Raw genomic sequence first — 23,024 nt, 5'->3', positions numbered from 1 at the left:
TGCAAAGAGATTTCTTGATGAGAATATTATAGACGGTGCATGTTTTTGACATTAGCATTTTATTTGGATGACTAATCTTGCAGATGTGAAACTTAAATGAATTATTCATGAAATTGCTTTCCTCTGAAATTTTAGTTTGCTCTTAATGCTAGTTATTCAATATTTTGTTTTTTCTATATAAAATATGATGGAAAAAAAATCAGTGTGCTTCCTGGAGAGAAAAGGTAACCTCCCCTTTTCTGTGTTTTTTCCCCTCAATTCTCTAAGTGGAGACTTTTACTTTGAAATCCTGAGGGATGAGAGCTTCAGCCCTCTGTGATGATGAAAGCTTTTAGTTAAGATTGATTTTAATTCTGAGTTGGAAGCAGCTGGTGCTAAACTGAAGGCATATGCCAAACATACACTCTCAGCAGGTCAGAAGGGGAAAGAAACTTAGGCGGTGGCGACTTTGACTACCAGTGTGAACAACCAGCATTTTTATTGCATTTGAGAATGCGATCATGTCAGTAATTAGTACTGACTACACAACATTTTTTTTTTTATTGTCTGTATCCACAGACACGGAATGATGGAATTACAGTTGATGTCAAGGAATGAGTTCCTTTTATGCCTTATCAAAACAGAACAAAAAGAAAAAAATTCTTGTTACTGGCAGCACATCTCCATGGAGCACCATGCTCACAGTCCGGGCTGTACCATCTCCACGCAGGCTTCTGGGTAGCGCACGTCGCGAGAACTACACGGGGCCCACATAGATGCCTTTGGAATTGTTAAGTCTCATTCGCGGGAGAGAAAAGCCAAACCGACTCTCAGAAACATCTGGAATATCCAGAGGGTCTACCATTAAGCAAAAGGTCCCCCAAAGATTCAGAATCCTGACAAACATGTTCTTCTTTGTACCCTTGGAAACGGAGATCAAGCTGGAATGTGGAAAGGAGAGGAAATCTTTAACTTTTTTTTCCCCCATGATAAAATTGCTAATGACGGACAGCGCATTTTGGGTGAGGAATCCAAGGTGTCTTTACCAGGTCTGATGGAACGCTGGGAAATCAGGTCGGAGCCGTCCAAAGGTGGCGGGGCTGGCGGTCACTCTTCCCATTCATAAGCCTTGGTATTTCCTTTCACTGCTGGTACACTGCAGGCAGCGCTAACTTGTCTCACAAGGACAGACTCGGGACAATAGGGTGGATCCTCATTCCTGACGGTGCATCTGTCTGATGCGAGGGACTGTTCTCCCTAAGGTACGCTTTTCTTTGGAAAAAAAAAAAGTAACAAAATTGTCTGTACATCTTGGCACCTTGTAAAGTTTTCTTTTTTTTATACAAAAAGTTCAATAGCTTTGACACTCTCATGATTAATCACTACTTCACTGATAAACTTTGAAAGTGTGACCCTGGAATTTCATCATGCAAAGTATTTACTGCAGCAGGAGAAAACACTTTTTAAAACAACATTTTTTTTTTCTCTTTTCAAATGTATGAACTCATTTACGATAGCCAGGAGGGCAATGGTAGGATAAACACAAGGGATAAGAATGTATCAAAAAACAGATTAACACACACCCGTTCGCACACACACCAAAAAAACCTGTACAAGATGCTCTGATCAATGAGAACAGGGGAAAAAAAAAATCTGTCAACTATGTTACAATTTAAAAGCCAAAAAAAAAAAAAAAGTTTGGGAGTTTCTTCCTCCCACATGTCAGGAAATGTCATCCGATATTCTTAAAGCAAGAATAACTAAATAAAATACATGTGCAGCATATTCTGCAATTCCATTACATACAGTAGTTTTTTTCCAAAGCTTTTTTTTTTCCTTAAGTATTGTTAATATAAAGCAGTTGCACAAAAAGCAAAGGTGTTTTGACAAACAGGTGTATGCATTTATTCCTTTTTAGGAACATTATCTAAAAAAAGAACCACCCTCCGCCCTCCCCCAAAAAAGACAAAGAGTCACACAGACACATCGGGATATATGTACAACATAATAAACCCCATCCTAAAGAAGCAACTGGGATTACCCCCAAGGGATACAGAATCAGAATTGGAAAAATCAGAGTGAAGTTTGCTTGCTGTAAAGCCTGAGATTCTTTTTTTTTTTTTTTTCAGTTGGTTCTTCTGCAAGGCTGTGATACCTGCAAAGATATGTAAAATCTAATTTTTTTTTTCTTTTTGCTACAGTCTTTAGACTAAGCATGCAAGACATACGACTAAGTGCAACTGAGTGAAATGTATTTTTTTTTCTAAATTTTAATCATTCCCTAAAGGTTTGAACTGAGGTATGCGTACTAACAGTTTCTCATGCTGTTAACTTTACTCATGTCTAGCTACACATGCTGAGAATGAACTAATCTACCAGATTTTTATCCTCTTTTGAATACCAAACTAACCAGCAACCACTCAGTTTAGAAGCACAGGGCCCCCTTCCCATGACCCTGTCTGGCTACTGCCTGCACATCATGACGCTGCCTGGAAAAGTTGGGGGAAAAAAAAAAAAAGTAAGTCTCGAGTGACCACAGACTGCCCTTTTTAGAGAAAGCAGTGTGAAGCTTCAAAAGTAACTGCCAAAGAAGTTTTTCTACCAAGCTTGTGAGTGGACAGGAATGTTACTTTTTTTTTTTTAATGAAAAATGCTGAGGCAAGCCTAATCTGAAAGAAAGGAAGGACAAAAAGAAAACCTTTCAAAAAATAAAACAAAAACCTTGAGGATATATATGACAAGAGAAACTAGAATGAACGCAGTGACCATAGCACAGTCCTTAAACAAAAGTGGCATACAATCTTTCTTTGAAAAGAAATGTCTTCTAGAAATACTATTACATGGTCTAGTTCAATTGTGGAAGCTTTTTTGTTCTCTCTGAATTTCACCTTCATTTTACCATAACTGTCTCCTGGACTGGACACCCCCTAAGTTTCATATGCCATACACTGTTTTTTTTTTCTTGGAGATGGTACACTCTTAATACTGTATCCTATTTCTCCCTTCAGTAGCCCCGTAATTTCTCTTTACAGGAATGAGTTTTGGTCTCTGTAGGAAAAAAACAAACAACAAAAAATGACTTAAAAAAAAAAAGTAACTACTTTGGTTCCATTACCTACTTGGTCTCCTAAATGTCCTCTATGATGAAGGAGCAGTTGTCTCAAGTTAGCAATAGCCTCTATCTCATCAATTGCCTCTAAATTATTTTGCCTCCTTTGATCAACAAGAAGAGGATATTTGGCTTCATCAGATAAAGCATAAAAACAGAGAACATAATTTAACTTTGTGGAATATCTTTGGTAATTTTAGGGGAAAAAAGGTACAAAGCATATAAATTAAGCTCTCCAAACGGCTCTCGAACTAAAACAAGAGCTACAGTCCTAGATAAATAAATGACAGGGAAGGGGGTGCACGTGGAAGTGTTCAGGGGTTCCGAGGACTGAGGCTGTCCTGACCCATGAGAGTCACGTCCTGCACATCATGTTTGTTTCCCCAAGAGCCCAAGGCTGGGCTGAGCTCCCATCTACCTGATGTCTTGCGCTGTTGGCTTCCAAGACAGGACTGGTGGGGTGATGCCGCCTCACAGACTGCATTGATGCACCAGGTCCGCACAGTGGAAGTTAACTCCTCAGCTTCTGCTGAGCCCAGTCCTCTTTAACTCACAGAACAAGATCAAACTGAAATCTGATTTGCATTCAAACAGATGAATGCCACCAAGCAGGTCTGAATGGATGTTTCCATTGGGGGCCACCGGCACTTTCAGCAGAGTTGTTCCGGGAAGCCAGCTTTGGGGCCATTTTGCAAACAAAGCAACTCATGCTGGTTTTAACAACTGCGAGAGCCTGAGGCCCATCTCAACCAGGTCATCCCAGGGAGAGCCTTCTACAGCCACACTGTCAGTGTTTTTTGTTTTTTGTTTTTTTGGTTTTGGGGGAAGAGGGGCTGCTGCCTATGTCTCCTTGTGCTGGTAAATGCTGTGGCATTTATTAAGAAAGATGGTAGGTACAATATTAAAAAAAAAAAAAGGAAAATCTGAAACAACCCTCTTCCCACATTCCAATACTGCTTTGTGAAATGAATCTGCATGGTTCCTAGGGTGTCTCTAAATTTTTTTTTTTTTTTCTGTCATTCATTCTCTTTCTGGCAGGAACTTCACATCTGGGTGAGAGGACCTTCACATGTAGAGTGCAGCATTTGGGACCTTTTTGCAAAAGACCAAAACGGAATGTTTTCTGACTTTTGAGAAAACAGTGGTGATGTCTGAAGGGAAATGGAATGAGTGACAGAAAACTACGAACGAGAAATGACATTCAGCTTTGTATAATAAAAACACCTATTAACATTCATCACAAGGTACAGAAAACTTGAAGCCTCCAAGAGGCCACGGGCCCAAATGGAGGCCTGAGGTCAGAACTTAAAATGGTATAGGAGAAGCCAAAAAAAAAAAAAAAAAAAAAGGCAATACATTAAAAAGTTTGGGATAATTATTTTTCAACCCTCCCCCCAATACACACACAAAGGCCTTCCCCATCCCAACTGGAAGCAAAAAAAACAAACAAACTGGAGTAAAGGCAGTGATAATCAACATGCAGTACTGTGCAAATAGGTCGTCCACTGGAGTCCCTAGATTCGGGCAGAGGCTTGGTCTGCAGCTCGGGCGCACGTGCTCGGTTGGGTGTCCTCGTTGTGCAACGTCGGCAGGACTGCAGTTCGCAAAGTCTGCTGCTAAAAGTGAATCAGTTTAGCGAATTTACAACACTGATGTTGACTGTTAAGAGAGGAAAATCCCCAGTACCAAACAAGTCCATCCAATGCACAGAGTACAAATTCCTTTTTTCAACAAAAAGTAGAAAAATCAAAAATACTCCCAAATGGGATTCTTGATGGCACTAAGAGTTAACACATTGCAGAGTTGTCAAAATGTAGTGAAAAATCCTCCAGACTGTACAACCGATGGAGAACGATTTCACTGCCAACTTTTGACATGTTTTGTTTTGTGTGTGTGTTTTTTCCCCCCAATCTTCACACTCTTGGGGTTGGCCTGCCCAGATGTTCACTCCATGTCCTCATTTACAGGTTCATCTTCGTAATCTCTGTCGTGGTCAAAATCTGGACTGTGGTTGGCTGTTGTCACTAAGGAAAGTGGCCCTTCAGCTTCCTCGGGGTCCAGAGGCTCTTCTTTGACGTGTACAGGATGCCTGGAAAAGCAAGAGAAGGTTCACTGAGGGGACTTCCCAACTCAAGGTAAGTTGGGTGTTCTGGGTAACACAGAAGCCACAGTCTAGGGCTGTGACGTTCTATTCAGCAGCCACTAACCACGTGTGACTACGAAAACTAAGACAGTTTAAAATTGTGCTTCTCAGTTGCACTGGCTACATTTTAAGTGCTATACTGGACTGCACGGAAGGGGAGATTCCCATCATCCCAGAAGGGTCTCTGGATGGAAGCATCAGTGGGTGTGTCCTCCATGGTGTTTCTTACAGTGTGACATGCACACACATTAACATGGGCTCTGGTTAAAATGCAGCCTGAGACTTCCATTTCTGACCAGCTCTGCACTGATACTGCTAGTCCAAGGACACACTTTGGGTAGCAGCTAGCGGGCCCCGGAGTGGCCTCCTGCGTGGAGGAAAACAAACCTTGAAATAATCCCATGAACCAAGAACCCGTCACGCAAGGGTAGTTTGTGGGGACCCAAAACTGGAGGCTGGGCTAATCGCGGCTTGATGTGTGTTCTGCTTTGCTAGTTAACATGCAGAACCTGTGAAAGAGCTCTCCGGAGACCAACCCCAAGCGAGGGTCTATCATTAATCAACTTCAAGCAAACACAGCAAAGAGACACCATGATACATGCTGGAAACTCCAAATTAATGCATATTTTTACAAACTGTCAATAAGGCAAGAAAAGCCCTGCCAGGAAACACAAACGGAGAGGAAAAGGTGCGCTCAACACAACAATATGATAAGCAAGCAGAGCCCCGGTCAGAATAATAACGCTGTCAGCTGTAAACAAGACTAAACAAGAGGCCCGGCTGGTAGCGGCCACCGGGACGCTCTGGGCTCTGATGAGATCTGCCAACGCGCTCATTACCCCCCAGCGCACAGTTCACCCGAAGGGGCCGGCGAGGGACCACGCGAAACCACTCCGATAACAACTGAGAAATGTTGTTCTTAAATCATATTTACAACCGATCCTTTTGCAAATACAAATTACTTTCGGTTGTGGGGCTTTTGATATGTAAAAGAGCCATTCAAGTTACAAAACCCGGTCCCCATTCAAGTTTTAAAAGAAAAAAAAAAGATCCCATTGCAGGGACAGGCTACCAATGGTGGATTTTTTTCATTCAACTTTATCAAGTATTAGTAATAAGAGGTGGTGCTGGGGACTGCTGCCTCCCTAAATAACTGATGTTGTATGCAAACCCTTAAGGCCACTTGAACCTTGAAAAACCAACAGAGGAGTGCTCCGGACTGCCCTTGCCACGGCGACCTCCAGAAGACCAACTGACTCTCAATTAGCGAAGCCTAGAGAGTGTTTGGAGGTGGATGTTGGGATGAATAGCTTTTAAAAAAGAGCCCGTATTCTTACAAACTATCTGCAAAATGAAATATGCCCAGGTTGTATTAGAGTATGTTTCACTACTTTGGCTCCGTCTATTCTTAGTTTGTTAATGGTCCTGTTTATTTGTTTTCAGGTCAAGATCCAGGACCAGATGCATAATTTGCAGAGTCCAGTGTGAAGTGAAAATGCATTTGAAAAATTCATTGAGACTTTCCAGATGGAAACAGCTGAGCATTAAAACTTTCAAGCATGGGATCTTTGTGAAATTGTGTTCATCGCGTGCCTGGGAAGTCAGCCCTGGTAGGCCCCTCCCCTGTATTCTTTCGGGAAGAATTGGGTGTGTGGATTTTTATTCCTTTTTTTTAAAAAATCACCCATAAACGCTAGTTAAGGGAGGATATTTTGTCTATCCTCTCCCATTTGGGGTCATGTCTTCACATATTGCAAACATAGCAGGAATGTTATTTTGCTACCTTTACGGTTTTAATTTTTATGACTATATGAGCACTGTGCTGACTGACATGTTACCACTTAATACTGGGCGTTTGGGACTGTCTTTTTCTCACCTCTCTACCCTTCAACCCCGCTGTGCTCTTTGTTGTAATACAGTGACCACTTCTATTCACACTTGATTTACCAGCTTAGGATAAATGTCTGAGAATGAAATTGTTGGAGCAGAGGCTAAAACATCTTATGGTTCTTATGATTCATTGCAATGTTAATTTCCAGAGAAGCTCTATCAATTTAGACTCAACCTCATCAGCCCCAAGTGTTGCTTTTCAAATATGGTGTGTTGCTGAGCAGGTATAAGGAAAGTTCCAGTTACCTTCAACTGTGTTTCTCGGGTGACTGACAATGGTGAACGTCACTTTATGTTTGGGCTTCATATTAGCACTGTTGGAACTGTTACTTCACCCCCTCCCGTCCTCTGGTAGCATGGTTCTAGTAACAGTTTGGACAAGAGTGTTTTAGGGTTATGTGCTGCCTGAACTGCGAGTCAGCTGTGTTTACCATTTTCCTATTTTCATTTTTCTTCACACTACCAGATATATTCATCTTTTCAGGTTTATAAGCTGAATCTGATGACAGAAATGATACAAGGCTGTGGGTGGGAGAGGTGGGAGACCCTAGGAACAACTGGAGAGTCTTAATGAAGTTCTTGCCTTATAATTTGAGACTTTGACAAATGTTAGGCTAGGCAAAAGAAAAAATCAGGTATGTGTCACTTCCCTGAACCCCAACAAGGCAGAGTTCACATGGGAGAGTATTTGGCTCCCCTCTGCAATCTGCAGGCAAACTTCAGTGAGATGATTTTCCATCCCAAAGACACAGGTGACGACCCTGTGCACCTTGATTCAAACCCTGCACCTACTATTGAGCGGAGCCTCAGCAAAGGTGAACTGATCAGATCTACCACGTGACAAGCTGCCAACACAACCAGGTGAGATATTAAGGCTTCTTAGAACTCCGGGGAAATGAGATCCAACTTCACGACATTCCGTGAAACCAGCAGACCCCTTGCTGAGTGGGGCCACTGCAGGAACATGGGCAAGTAGCGTTTTAGAGAATGGGAAAGAAAGGCTTTCCACGCAAGATCCATTTCAGGTAAGCTGCAAACTCCTTCAGACCCTCTGCTTCACAGTCACTCCCCTGCATCCTGGGAAACGGAGACACGCGTGGCACCTTCCACACTCACTGGCCACCTCCTCCCTTCTCTCTGACGTCCGCTTCCGAAAGGGCTTCCAGGGAATAACTGTGTCAAACCCCACATTTTCCTTCTTAGACCTAACTGCTTTCTTTTGCCACTGTGGGAACAGCAGAGTTTTGAACGCGAGCTGACTGCTGTCAGCTGACTGCTGACTATGTTCAGAGGGTGTGGGGACAGCATGGAGTACGTGCTTTGTACGACAGCTCCTTTAGCTCCTCCCAGGACGAATGGATACTACTCCAAGCTATACTTATGGACTACTTGGTAGTGTTCCAAGAGAGAAAAAAATGCAGCGGTTTTTGAGTGTCAAGGGGAAGGTAAGAGAGAATCCTATGTCAACACTAGGTACTAGGTAGCAGGTGGGCTGTTACTAACAGGGTCCTTTAAGCCTTGCTGTAAAGTTTATGATTTGAGTTATTCCAATAGAATAGAAAGGTTAGGTGACAATCTGCATCATAGCAGGTAATGCATGTTGGGTAAGAATTAAAACTCCATCAGTATAGAATCTGCTTAATGGAAATGTGAGATGAAAAAGGGTAACCATCTCCAGCACCAAGAGTAGGCATAGGAAATGGGCTGATGACATATAATTCTTTTTAGCAAAATAATTTATTGTACTGTACACTATGAGATTTAAGCAACAAACAGTATGCTTTTTGACATCTTTATATAGGGTTTAAAAAAAAAAAAAAAACCAAAACCATCCATCAATAAAATCTTCACTTTGTTAAAAATTAAACTGACAGCTGTAAAACAAGACTTCGGTTATATCGGGGTTAACTCAAAGTTTCCATAAATTACAGTAACTATCTCATACAGCAAAGTTAGCATCACTCAAAACTGCTGTGTGAATTTTTATCCAAATATCTTTCCTTTATTTTTTTTAGTCTTTTTTTTTTTTTCTCTTACTATAAACATAGGAACGAAACCTTGGGAGTTCTGTGGATACTATGAAAAACTCTTTCACTCAGTAGTTTCAGCCGCTTTTTGCTCCACGGTATTTCCTGAAGTAGCATACATAACAATTTATATTTGCTCTGAACTTCCTTAATATCTTAGTAAATACTCCTGTCATGACAATGATTTAAAGATGAATGCGGGTGTGATAATAAAGTCAGAAACACCAGGTTGCTGGAGGAAGCATGATATATGGCAGTGGCAGCGTGAGAGAGAAACACGTTCTTAAAATGTTGTGGAGTAAATGCTAAGGGACTGTTGTTATGAATTTAAAAAGACTATTTTCATCTTTAAAGATCCTTTTCAAAGCACTTTGGGCATGAAATTCAAATGCTAAATAATCAAATTTCAGATTCCTCCAAAGCCACCAATTACCCACACTAGCAGACAGCATTTTGCCTTTGTTGTTAGATGCCAATTCATTCTGTTGCTAATTGCTACAGGTCATATTTTCCATTCTGATCACTCAAATGCTCTTAAACTAAGATGTTGGTCAGTAATTCAGAAGCATTGTATAGACAAGGGGTCTATTTCTAGGAGGTGATAGCATGGTAAACACTGCACTGGTTTACTCCTTTAAAGCAGGCATTGGTTTTACAGACACTCGCTAAAAGGGAGAAGCTGTCATTCTAGAGCATCCCTGGTGAATCCGAGGTGGGAAATAGGGGTTTCTTTTCTCTTTGAAACTCTTCTTGCGAGAGAGGGAGTGGTGTCACCCTGCCTGCCTCCCATCGCCCACCCCCAGGGGCCTCACACACACGCAGGACAGACAGCCCTCACCCAGCACTCTGCATGGTTCTGGGCGTGCTCATTATACTGCCGTCTGCTGCTATAATGCCCCTATTAATTTTCCTTTTGATATTTTAAGAGCAATCTATAAATCATGCCGTCTTTCCTTCGTGCCATCATTAATGCTTGGTAATAGCGCTTCAGCGCGGCGTGCGCGGCTCGCCATTATCCCACCACCAAGTAAACAAGCATCCTTTCCCGCCCTGCTGGGTTCAGCACGCTGGCATGTTGGGCAGACAGTGAACTGTGTCACAGGATGCATACTGCTTCTAGGAGGAAAAGGTAAGGTGGCTGAAGTAACGGCCTGAGCTGACTGAGCAAGGGCAAAAAGCACAGGCATCATCCCCTTTGGGGCTCTGGGCATTTGTGGGGCTGCAGGAAGCCTACTACGCTTATGAGTCGGGTATAAGTAAGTGGTCCTTTGAACTGCGAACCAAGTTGAACATTTCTGGAAGCACCCACTTCTCCCCGGGTTCTAGGAAGTCAGAAATGACAGAAAAGGTGTTGACGGCAGTCAGAGCAGGGCTTGTGTGACAGAAAACCGGGGGGAACTGATGGCGGAGGTGCTGCAGGGGGCCAGTACTCACACAGCTTGCAGAGGGGATCTGCCCGGACTGCTGTCGCTCTCGTTGCTGTTGGTATGCTCCATCGCCCCGTTCAGCTCTTCCCGGATCGCGCTGGCCAGGTTGCCCAGAGTGGGGTTTCCCATGGAAGCGGTAGTGTATAGAGGTATACTGTTCTCAGCCATCGAAGCCTGCCATCAACCCAAAGAAAATGTGTGAAGACACAGGGTGTACAGACAGGGAGGCTATCAATTACAGGTGGATTCGATGGTCTTCTGTTTAATTTCATTCTGGTATAGTTGGCAAAGACAAGTTTCTAATAGGTCTAGAAGGGCTGTGCTTTAAGAGTCAAGCTGATGATGACACGTGTCCCAAGCTGGGTTCCAAAGAGCTATAGCTGGAGGGACCGAGGCGCCTGTGGAGTGGAGGCACAAGCTTTAGACAAGGCTATCTCATAACGAGTTTTCTGTCTGAAGCCTTTTTTCAAGAGGAACTGAATATTTCCAGATCACAGGGAAATGTAATGGAATTTTCATTTCTTTATCCACTTCGATGACTCCACTATTGGATATTAAAGATTTGATCAGATTATTCTGGCTGCAGAGCCCAAACTTATGAGAACTTCCATAAACATTTACGTCTCAGATCCTATAGAAAAGGAAGAGATTATAGAATTGGAATCAATTTTTATCTCCCCTCCCCATCATTTCTGTTTTAATGATTTTTGAATCTTTTTAGTGTAGTCTGAGATAACTGGTTGAAGGTAACTCTATGCAATCTTTCAGGTTCCAACCAATCATCTGGAATTTGAGGACCGAAGAAAAAAGAAATCTCTGGCAAAAGGAAGCTGTAAATCGTATTTCTTTGGGGGTACGTAAGTACATCCATATCGAAGGTGACAAAGTCACTCTAAGTTGAGTGTCAGCGAAAAAGTGTGGAAATGGAGAGAAAAAGAAAGATATCCTAAACCCGATGGTTGGATATACTGTTCATTTCCTATCTTACTGCACTTGAATAAAACAACCACCCAGTCTGAGATGCAGACAACAATCAGAATCTCACTGGGCTACAGTGTCCACACTCTGTCATTTGGGTCATGATTCTGACCTAGCAACTGTGCATTTTATTAAAGAGGACAGCCTTGCAAAAACTGGCAGCTGTAATGAGACCAAGATTTATCAAACTTGTACTCTTGCAGACTACACTTGGCCTGGCACAACTGAGCGACTTCACTTTCACTTTTCACTTTCATGCATTGGAGAAGGAAAGGGCAACCCACTCCAGTGTTCTTGCCTGGAGAATCCCAGGGACGGGGGAGCCTGGTGGGCTGCTGTCTATGGGGTCGCACAGTCGGACACGACTGAAGCGACTTAGCAGCGGCAGTAGCAGAAGTAAAAGTACAATCACGAGACAATCTGGTGCAGTGACTCCAACTGGCCAGTGATACAAGAGTCCAGACGATTCTAGAAACCCTGGCTCTAGAGACCAAGTAGAAGCCAGAAGTGAAGAGAGAACAGGTGCAGAGCTGGGCTGCAGGGAATCTGCGTGTTAAGACAATCACAGTCTCGCTTGCTGCACAAGGTCCAAAGCCAGAAACGCCTTCGAGATTTAAGCCCAGGGACGGATGACCTGCCCACACCTAACACAGCACTGGCTACGGGATGACTTCAAAGCCAGGCCCACTGCAAGCCCACAGCTTTTCCTTCCCTCCACTTCTGAATTTATGTAACTGCCTTCTTCTAAAAAGCGGGGGAGGGGGAATCCCATTTTCATTCCCAAATGTGGTGAACTCATCTTGACGAACAGCACATCTGAACGTTCCTCACTCTCCTACTGTTTGTCAAATAATTTGCATCAAGTACTTTTTTCAACAGATCTCTTGTAATTGCAATAAAACATTTTTTCTTTTTTTGGCAGAGTGAAAAGTCAGACCCGTTGCCTGATCCGCCCCACACCAAACTGCAGCTAGACACACACACTGGCCCTATTTCTCCTTGACATGGAAGTTCTGCTGGGACCATCAGTGAGTCTCTTTCACTTTTACAGTCAGAAGGTGGCAAGGGTGGGGCCAAGCTCTAGCTTCGTGTTTTTTTTCCTTGCAGCTTCTCCAGTCAAAGATGGAGAAGTACATACAACACTAACGTGTTCCCGAGAATGTATGCTTTGGGACGAGCTGGCCATCCTACGGACAGGGCAACCTTTTCGGGGTGATTCATTTTCTGTGGCTCTCAGTGTGTTCTGGGTCAAGGCCAATTCCGATGGGAACTGGATCATAAAACACAGCTGACACTGGTGAAAGGCATCCAAAGGTAAAGCACTCACACCAATCCTTGATTCTCAGACAAAAAAAGAAAACCAGTGTGCTCCTCTTTTAAAAGAACGATGACGTGGGCTGCAATGAGAAACCCAGTCGCTCCTACACAAGACAGCTTCTTGGACATTCTCTGCATGAGTGACCAAAGCCACCTACCCGAGCTTAGAAAACTTTCCACCAACAGCTTAGGTCTAACCTAGTGGCTCCTTTTGTACTTGATGTCTCTTTTGGAGCAAGGGGTCACAGATTTTACAAAGGACTGGTCCAATGCAGAGAACGTGGTTTCACATCACACTGGCCTCTCTACCCCCCCAAATCGAAGGTGCTTAAGTCCTGTCCCTCCTGGAGCCTTAACTGCTCTGAGATCCCAGCGGGGAGAGGCAGTCTATAAATATGAAGCTTTACGGTTACCCTTAGTTACTTCACTTTTTCAGAGCATAATGCAATCTGTCCCGAGTCCAATGTTTTATTTCTGTAGTGGATTCTGCTGTCCTATTTTATATATTGTATATCACGCGTTATGTTGCTCTAGTAATCTTGTGAAGATGTTGTTCCACTATTATTTTTACTTGCCTTGAAAAAAATGGAAGTGGGCAGGAAGGGAAGGCCTGCTGGTGGTCTCTTTATTTAAGGTGCATGGTGGAAAGTTGTCTGAGAGGACTGTCTACTGACCAAGGACCCAAACTCCTGGAGGAGAGGGAGAAGATCCATTCCTCAAATCATGACTTGAGACCCAGGTATTCACCTCACCTCAGGATAGATACAAAGGATTCTTGGAAAAATGATGGGAGAGTTTGGGGCTATCACTGAAAGTAAGAAAGGGTACAGGGGCCAAAGGTAAATGCAGAAGTAAAGTGTGAGCAGTTCTGTAAAGAGAAAGCATCCTAGTGGAAATCAGTCACTAAGGTAAGAGAATCCAGAGGCTGGAGGACCACTGCTGCTGGTGGGCTGTGTGGTTTTTTTTTTTTGCCTGGCAGCCTCATGAATGTCAAATGTGCTTGTAATCTGAATACCATTCCAGATAGAGCAGCCTTTAAATTCACACTTCATAAGACTCCAGGGAAAATAAGCTACTAATGAATGGTATTTACAGTGGCGGCATCTAAGCGTGCCTTCATTTGCTTTTCTAAAGTTACTGTGTAAACTACAAGTAATTAAAAGAAACACAGAAAGTAGTTCCTCCTATTAAATTTGGTTTGGGCTGTGTGTGTGTATATATATATATATATATAAAATTACTGAAAAGCTAAGCTGAGTGAATTTGCCTCTGAACTCAAAAGTGTGTTAAGGCTGTGTATGGCTCCATCCTCGGAAGCCGGAAGCTTTCGCTGAGTGAGTAAACTGGGAAAATGGTTCTCTAGGACGCAGGGCAGGTGCTTAGTGATAACAGGAAGATTATTCTATCACCTCTTTACCCAACTCTGTTCCCCTTAATGCCGAGTGTCTCCATTGTGTTTTCATCACTATCACCCCCTTAAGGAGCCTTTTTAAGACGTCTGCTTCTGTTTGTGCCCTTCCCTCGGGAAATTTTAATTTTGGCCCGTTGAATGGGCACAAGACTTCGTCACATCTGTATCAAGAACGCCGGCTGCGAAGGTCCACAAGACCCTGTCCACCTATGAACTCCGGAGGACGGCCTTGCCCAGGTAAGTTCAGTGTAGTGTACTCCAGTCCTCTCTCGATTTGGCTGTGACTTGATTGTTTGGTAACTGAGATGTGCAATAATTAGAAGGCTTGACAGACGCCAGGGCTGCCCTGGTAACTCACATCGGGGAGGTTACCTCCCTCCTGCTCAAACCCCGTGTCTTCACCCTCCTCCCCCCCCCCCCCCCCCCCCCCCACCGCTGGTAACACCGGTTACATAAGGACGGCTTGGTTTGTCAGTAGGAGCAAACATCCTGCAAGCTTCTTATGTAACCCTGAGCAATCTGCTGGAAACCTAGAGTCTAACTCTATGGCTTGAACAAAAACAGTTTACTTTTACCCAGCGAACCAGACCCAGCCTCCTCCCTCCCCAGTGAAAAGATGCTAAAATAGACTTTAAAAGAAGGAGAAGAAATAAAAAAGCTCTGCTTTCTCTTTAAACCGGTGAACAATAGAAGGTCATGTGATACAGTAGCCTATCATCCAGCACATTAATAGCTGTGCTAGAGTAATTACACTTGTGGTATTTTTGCCTCAAGTGAAATTCTGAAATAAGAGGATGGAAATTATGATACTGCTGATAAATATTAATAAGTGAACTTTTAATTTTTTTGCCACAATATTCAAAATGCTAAGCATCCTGCTAATGCTGAAGCAGCCCGATATGTTTGCCTCCAGGGAGTACGATGCTTTGTGCACTTAAGAAAAAAGTTTAACGGAATTAAAATTTAATATCTAATTAGAGCGAGGCTAATATATTTTGAAATGAGTGGGGGAGACATGTCCCTCTGCCACAGAGTCGGGGCAGCCGTTCATCTTACCTGTAAAGCTGCATTGAGAGGTGTACAGTAGGCGTGGCTGGTCTGCATGTTTTTAATAAGGGAAGGGTTACTGTGTAAGAGAAAGATAAAAACTCAAAGTTAAACACAATCACCCCCCGAGTTCTTTGCTAAGTCTTAAGCTTGCTGGTATCCTTCCAAATCAGGAATGTCTCCCAGTCCCCAACCCAAAGGAAAGTCGGGTTTCTCCCTAGCCCCTGGCTTCACCGGGGGCTGGTCTATGTGAACACCTCTGAGCTGGATAGACATTGCTGTTCAAGCAAATTGGGGGTAAAACTTTAGACTATGTGATAATTAGCTTGGGCACTTCCTCCGCAGATGAATCTTTTGTCAATTTGGAGCAGCCGCTCCTGACTCTAGCAGGAAGGCTGATGCTCTGGGATGGTCAGTGAGCTGACGGCAAGGTCTCCTGGGAGCAGGCGGGAGGAATCCTGGCTCTTAAGCTTCTTCAGGATTTGAGTTCTAGAACAAATGCTAGAGGAATGGCAGGGTAGCTCTGAAGAAAAAGTCTTCAAGGCTCATTTACTGCCAAAAAGGAGAGAGGGGGTACTCCAGGGAGGGTTGGTCAGCCAAGGCTGGTTCAAGTCTCTCTGGCACAGCCAAATTTGTGAGGATAAAAGAATAATTTAATGCTGTGTCCATTTACTGATCAAATGATGACAAGATACTGTTGTAAGAACATCTGTAGACAGGAAGGATAAAAATACTTTAAAAAAATCACATGTGAGGATATGGTCAGAAAGGTAGGGGTGGCTTTTGGGAGGAAATTACCTACACTGATCAATGATCCTTAAAGGAAGTGGATGGAATGTTAACTAATTTCCTTCCTATGCTTGGAGCACTTTTATCATTCATTTTACTACATTTATATTGTTATACGAGTGAGCCAATAAAAAGAAATTTACCCCAGTAAATACACATTTTAACTCTAAAGAAGAGTTTCCTCTTCACTTGGAGGAATTAGGGGTCACGCAAAAGCACTGAGTTATAGGGGTCCCCGTGAAGCTGCTGAATCAAAAGACAACCGGTATTTGCATTAAAGACGTCAAAAAAGCATTATTCAGGGCGCTGGTGTTCCAAGGGAAACGAGAGAAATACATGTACAAATCACACAATTTAGTTCCGTTGCAGAAAGCCGTGGCACTGCTACGTGGTGAAATGCAAAACTATTATGGGATGAGTCAACCATGCAAAGCCAAAGCAACAGCAGAAACAAAAAAACAAAAGCAAGTAAAGGCTCTTACTGTGCGACAAGCTCGTCAAAGTTTTCATCGGGGCAGTATTTGCGAGGACGGCCTCGTTGAATATGGCGGCCACGTTTAAACTCTTCATCATCAACTGTCCAAAAGGACCCAAACTCATCCTCTACTCTGATAAAGCACTTATGCAGTGAGAGGTTGGTGCGAATGGCACCCTGGGATAGGAGCAGCAGCAAAGGAGATGAAGTGGCAACAAAAGGAGAGAGGCAGGGTTGGGGGCAGAACAGACATCCAATACAGGGAACAGGAGAAAGAAAATAAAATGCAATAAGCATAAGCCAATGGTTTGTGAGGGTTAATATGCATTGCCACCTAAAAGCTACTAGCATGTGATGCAACAAAGACCAGCAAGCAGGGCAAGGGGACTGGCGGGTATACAAAACGGGAGGGATGAAATGCTTTTTTGCTTCCCTTCACTGAGACAACGTGAAACCAGGTGTCTGGTCTAACACCATCTAGCAGCCAAAGCCTCTACGTGACACTGGTTAGCGCAATCCCAGCCAGGCTAAGAGGTTCAAACGTGGCGGACGTACCCACTGATCTTTTGTGGCCTTCGCTTTTGGAACTCTACTTCGTCCACTGTCCATACTGCCCCTTTAACGTTTTCTACTCGCACAAAACACTTGTGGAGACTAAGATTATGACGCACTGCATTCTGCAGCAAGTATAAAAGAGAGAACATTGTCCATAAGAAAAAGACTCCAAAAACAGCAGTAAATTCAGCCTAACAGCCCACGGTTGTAAACCCATCCCCAAGAGCTGCAGTTCCCACCCCTAGGAGGACCCTCCTGTGGTGAAGGGCGCCTCTTCCAAAAAAGAAAAATCAAAATCCAAAATGATGAGTTAACTGTACTTCGGCATTTTCACCTAATCTCTGGTCATAGTTAACCAGAAGTATTTTTTAATATGTGTATTAGCCCCCAAGCAGGTTTCACAGCCAAAATATAAAAGTAATGTTAATATGACTTCAAAATCAGGAAACAAGTAAAGCATAAAACAGTCCCTTTTAAACCCACTCATCTCTCATACTAAAATATTAGCTCCCAAATATGTTTCAAAGCCAAAATATAAAAGTAATGTTAATATGACTTTAAAATCAGCAAACAAGCTTAAAACTGTCACCTTTGAACTCATTGTCTCTCATACAAAAATGGTTTAAGTCATTTTGCTGCTGCTTTTTTATTCTTTGAAGTTTTGGCTTTAACACCTTTGACCCATTTTCTCAGATTTATTCAGAAGAAATGGACACTGGCTGTTTACCACTGAGAGTACCGCCTCCTGCATCTGACAGGATCAGAGGATGACATGACCCTCACTGGATTAGCGTCCATTATCAAGCTATGCCTTACCTTCCCAAACATATAAAAGCTGGCCCTTACCAGGGGTAAGTGCTTTAATTAACAGAGAAAATGCCAAAGGGAACCATGAGTAGAACTCTCAATGGCAAAGCGAGAATGCTTTATACTATTTGATGGCTTCTATTTACACAGAACTTTCTTAGGGTAAGAAGTAAATTCTGGTCACTCCTAAACTGAAACCCTTGACATCTGTAACCTACCAGAGGAGGAGCTCAACTGAAGGGTGAAGAGTTTTTAACATCTCACCTTTCCTGAGTTTCAGGAAATTCCACAACCCTCACCAGGTAAAGTAACAAGCACCGGTTTACCTCTTCCGTTCTCCTGGCTGAACTTACTGACCCTTCAAACTGGACATGAGGGTATTTCAGAGAGACCCATGTCATTTACTCCCAATTTTCTTCTTACAGGGAATAAGGTGACAACGGGGGCATAAGAAGACGATACCAATACCACACCTCACAGCCCTCCTAAGTCCTTCACTTTATTTCAGCAACACTGCTATTGCTCAAACATTCTGTGTTCCTTCCCTTCACCATTTCCTCTCTCCCTGATCCTTTCCAGGGGCAGCGCTGGATCTGTTCTTTGAGAGGTGTTTCCATTTTTGGATAATCACCACTGGTGACTCTGTGAGGAGTCATGCTCAAGGAGGGTGATTTTTCTGGTCTGATTTAGAAGGTAATGAGATAAATTTTATCACATGGCATGATGAACTGCTCACAGGAAGAAGCCATAGGATAAATACTCAAGGAATTTTTGAGCAATATCAGCATAATTGGGGTGGGTTCAAGACCTCCAAGTGACTATGAAAGGATACACCTGATTCAAACAGGTTTGATAGGTTTCTACCAAACAACAATCTCTGGAAAATGTTTGGCATTATACTTGGTAGGACAAATTTCTCCACATATAAATGAGTCTTTAAAAAGCATTTTCTTTTTTATGTTGCACAAAGGCAGAGATAACAGTAGACCCTTAGCATTCTTTATCTCCTAAAACAACACTGAAGTGCTTGAAATAAACCCAAGTTTCTCACCAAAAAAAAAAAAAAAAAAAAAATCCAGAGTACATGTACCCAGAGGACGCCTAACTGGGAACAGAAAGCAGTAATTCTCCTCATCCTATCTACTGTTTTACAGTAAGTATCAAGATGTACAAACTGGAAAAGTCGTGTCTGAAAAACAGGACTGCTCTAGAACTGTCTATATTGTACAGCCATGTAAATTAAGATGTTAGGTCAAAACTTAAGTTTCTGCTTTTGAAGACTGTACATCCAAGCACAAGCAACTGGAAATAGAGAACTTCCCCGAAAAGGTGAGTGAGCTCTTCCCAGTCATCATTTTACCTGGCATTTTATCTTTTGTGTAAGACTGCAGCACAAATAGGACATGGAGAGAAAAGTGTATGTATTTATGAATCATTAAATACTTCACCTAGGACTGTTTATATGAATGGCACTTTTTCTGGCACTTTACAGAAATGAAAAAGTTAAATCTGAAGATTTGAGCCTAAATATCACATTCGACACTGGTAACTATTTTCAAATCTGATTATTTGCTATTTATAAAAGGTAATTAGAAGAAAACGTCTGCTTCATGTTTATACTTCCTAAATTCTGAAAAGCATTCATAGCTGAAGATTATTTTGTATCTTCTCTTCCTTAGGGCAGGCTGAAGAAGAGAAAGGAATGTTTTGAACCAAGTTCCTTCAGCGCCCATGTGTCTTAATAGAAAAAAGGTACATTGGGTCATTATTCATGACTGTAAGTGTGAAGAATTAATTCTGTGGTTATATTCATTTTGTTTTAAAAATGCTAATTTATGACAAATGTAGTAGAGGAAATGTATTTTCCATGTTTGATTTCCTCCCATATAAAGTTAATAAGTAGCAAGGAAAACTTCTAGTTCAAGCAAAGCATGTTTTATTTGCACCCTATAACAAACCCCTATCATCTTTATAATAAAACCATGTAAAATATTTGCATTTTAAATATTTCTAAATGTCTTAGAATTGGGGGATTATAACAATTCTAAATATTAACTATGCAAAAATAATCTCTAATAGTACCTGCCCCTTTTTCTATAGCAAAAATATTATTAAAACAGAAATTATAGTGAGGAAATCCAAAAATTGCTGAGAGCTTAATCTAATACAATGCAATCAATGCTAACATAATCTATACACTAACTGTGAAACTTGGATTGAGGACTGTTGTGTGGTCACAAGTCTTGCTGGGGGCATCCCACTTGGAGCTATGGATGATTTGTCTAGAGCAAATGGTATCAGTCAAGTCATATATTTCATAATTACTTCTTCCCCACAGTTAAATGAATATCTGAGTCTCTTCACTTAAAAAAAAAAAAACCAACTTATATATATATACATACATATATATAGGGTTCTCCTGCAGTAACTTCCATATACTGTGCTAGTGTTTGGAGTATACAGCCTTCTCCGTTTATCTCACATTTACCTGATCATTTTTCCACGTTACTAACGGCTAACGAAAAAAGTTATCTATGCAGTCTCTGCAGAAATAAATACTGATGCTAGCTAAAGACCTCAAGGCATGAGGTTTGTGTACACAAGACAACTTCCTTCACATTCCAACCAGAGAGAGACAGACAAATTTGGTCCATCTGATGCAAAAGTAAGGCAGTCTTCCAGCCTAGCATTTTCAACGCCACAGTAATTATTTTCTCAATCCAATATTCCTACAAATTAGACTCTCTGAATGTATCAAAACAATATTACTGTAACTTACAAGACGTTACCAACAACAAATTCTCCCCTGTAAATGGCAAGATCCAAGACTGAACAGACCTGCAACAAAGCTTACCTTCCACGTGGCAGCATTACGTCGGAAGTAAGCAAACATTCGTGTGAACCAGTTATAGATCTCATTTAGTGTTAGCTGCTTTTCTGGAGATTCGAGAATGGCCTGTGAAGCGAACATAACAGAAAAAGATAATTTATGACCAAATCAGCACAACTGTCATTATACAATTTTTGGAAAATAGGAAACAATTGTGATGCCGAGCTAAAGCCTGAGAAAGGTTTCACGAAATGATCTAAGATGAATGGCTCTATTTACCAGTTCAATAGCAAAATTCAAAATGGAATTATCCAATTGTTTTGAGTTTTTATTTCTGTTTCCGTACAGAAATATTAATTTATTAGTCATTCATAAAGCTGAATCAAAGAGAAATGCAAAACATTTCACTAGCTGATTAAAGCTCAGTAATTATTTAGAGCTCAGATTAATTCTAGGGATCAGAGATTACTGTAGCTTGTGATAATTGACTTGCCATCTTTAAACAGGCTCATTTTCACTGTTGTGTGAAATGAATTTCCTAATAATCACATCGTATTGTAATACTTAATCAAAAGCAATTATATTATATATTGCAGTTTTAAAAAACCTTATAGAAAAGGTTTTAGCATGCTTGCATACTAAACGGTTTTAAATCTACTTCATCAATATATCCCTGTACACATATACCTTCTGATGCAATTTCACAAACTGCATTGTTTACTTACCTGCCTAATTAAAGATGCATATGTAAATGGTGGTCTAACTTCTGCGTTCTTATAAAATTCTTGGTTCTGCGCAATATCTGCTAAATAAGAATCATTGTCCTATTAATTATCACTTTTTACAAACAGGCTGGTCAACAAGCACTGCTGATTACAACTCTACGTGAGGCAAAAATAGAGGATCTACCTGAAGAGATGGGCACGTTGTATTTGTCTGAGTACCGCCTGCGGATGGGGCCCACCGTGTGCATGCTGGTGGTGGTGATGACGGAGGGGCCTTGGGTGACGGGAGTGATGGGGGCAGTGGGGGTCGTAGGAGTATGAGGTAAGCTCTGTGGAGAAGCCTCTGACGCAGACTTGGAGAGGGTGACACTGGATACCAGATTCAGCTGTGAGGAAAGGAAGAATGCTTAGAAGAGCCACTGAGAATGCACCGAGATCCAGCGGGAAAGACACGGGGAGGGCTGGCCAGAGTTAAGCCTCTAAGTAGATGTTTATCGCCAGCTGAAACAGGAGGGGACTTCCCATGTAAAAGCTGTTTATTAAAATTTCTAGCATCCTTTCCTATGATTCTTTTCATTGTAGTTGATTTATAGGTACACAGCTAAGTGATTTGGAGAAGGCAATGGCACCCCACTCCAGTACTCTTGCCTGGAAAATCCCATGGATGGAGGAGCCTGGTAGGCTGCAGTCCATAGGGTTGCTGAGGGTCAGACACGACTGAGTGACTTCCCTTTCACTTTTCGCTTTCATGCATTGGAGAAGGAAATGGCAACCCACTCCAGTGTTCTTGCCTGGAGAATTCCCAGGGATGGGAGAGCCTGGTGGGCTGCCGTCTATGGGATCGCACAGAGTTGGACACGACTGAAGTGACTTAGCAGCAGTAGCAGCTAAGTGATTCAGATCCACACACATATCCTTTTTCAGATTCTTTCCACATATAGGTTATTAAATATCTCTTGCAATGTTCTCCTTTCCTATTGCTGAAACAGTTTTTTTCCAAAGACATTTAACTAAGTATTTACAGACACAAAAGGGGTTGCTTAGCCTGGTGAGTGTGAGAAATTCTGGGTCATGATGTTTCTTTAATCACAACTTCACACCCCTCTTTTATAGCCTACTATGCCTCGTAAACCTCAAAGAGGGAGATAGAGTCCTTGTAGCCCCACCAACACTGATGTTTCAGGAAACACCAGTTGAGATGATACAATGGTATTGACCTGAGCTCTGTGACAAACCTTTCTGAATTGGGCTAGTACAACAGAGAAACTATTTTTCCTCACTCTCAAAAAAAGTCACAATTTTATTTAAACAGCCACGTGCTGCCAGTGGCTACACCACACTGGGACAGGCTCACTCAACTCCAGGATGACACTTCAGGCATGAGAACTACTGCAGAAGGGCCTGGCCCATGACCTATTAAAAGAGTGGAACCAATCCACTAGACATTCATTTAGCTCCATCAGTTGGCAGAGAGTCCTCTTTGAAAGCTTTATGTGTCATCTTCATTAAACTCTT

At 42.1% G+C, this 23,024-nt stretch overlaps 1 protein-coding gene and 1 long non-coding RNA gene across 48 annotated transcripts in view; one reads left to right on the top strand and one right to left on the bottom strand.

Annotated features, from left to right (window-relative positions):
- Positions 1-453: 453 nt before the first annotated feature.
- The window catches only part of FOXP1 (forkhead box P1), a 624,022-nt gene continuing 601,451 nt past the window's right edge, over positions 454-23,024 (bottom strand). For 27 of the 42 annotated variants that reach the window (XM_060402200.1, XM_060402196.1, XM_042235956.2 and 24 more), the window contains 7 exons: positions 21,694-21,895; positions 21,510-21,589; positions 20,809-20,910; positions 17,148-17,269; positions 15,338-15,407; positions 10,583-10,749; positions 454-5,177 (listed from right to left, as the gene is read on the bottom strand). In XM_060402200.1, coding sequence (XP_060258183.1) covers positions 5,033-5,177; positions 10,583-10,749; positions 15,338-15,407; positions 17,148-17,269; positions 20,809-20,910; positions 21,510-21,589; positions 21,694-21,895 — 888 coding nt within the window. In that variant the 3' untranslated portion in view covers positions 454-5,032. Of the gene's footprint in view, positions 5,178-10,582; positions 10,750-15,337; positions 15,408-17,147; positions 17,270-20,808; positions 20,911-21,509; positions 21,590-21,693; positions 21,896-23,024 lie in introns of those variants that run through there. The other 15 variants (XM_060402206.1, XM_060402207.1, XM_060402209.1 and 12 more) reach the window with 2 other exon arrangements.
- Positions 1,924-22,071, top strand: LOC121817229 (uncharacterized). 6 transcript variants are annotated; one of them, XR_009597415.1, is made up of 13 exons: positions 5,056-5,223; positions 6,675-6,841; positions 7,868-11,428; positions 12,476-12,581; positions 12,661-12,867; positions 13,505-13,609; positions 14,352-14,518; positions 17,841-17,998; positions 18,105-18,256; positions 18,380-18,647; positions 19,109-19,283; positions 19,447-19,706; positions 21,636-22,071. It is a non-coding gene; the product is annotated as an uncharacterized LOC121817229 (long non-coding RNA). The 6 variants fall into 6 exon arrangements; XR_009597416.1 differs by having other exon boundaries at positions 18,105-18,647; XR_009597414.1 differs by having other exon boundaries at positions 18,380-19,706.

This window comes from Ovis aries, chromosome 19 (genome assembly GCF_016772045.2).
Source record: "Ovis aries strain OAR_USU_Benz2616 breed Rambouillet chromosome 19, ARS-UI_Ramb_v3.0, whole genome shotgun sequence".
In the NCBI taxonomy this organism is placed as follows: domain Eukaryota; kingdom Metazoa; phylum Chordata; class Mammalia; order Artiodactyla; family Bovidae; genus Ovis; species Ovis aries.
The sequence above is the reverse complement of the archived record's forward strand: the minus strand, read 5'-3'. Positions and strand labels throughout refer to the sequence as shown.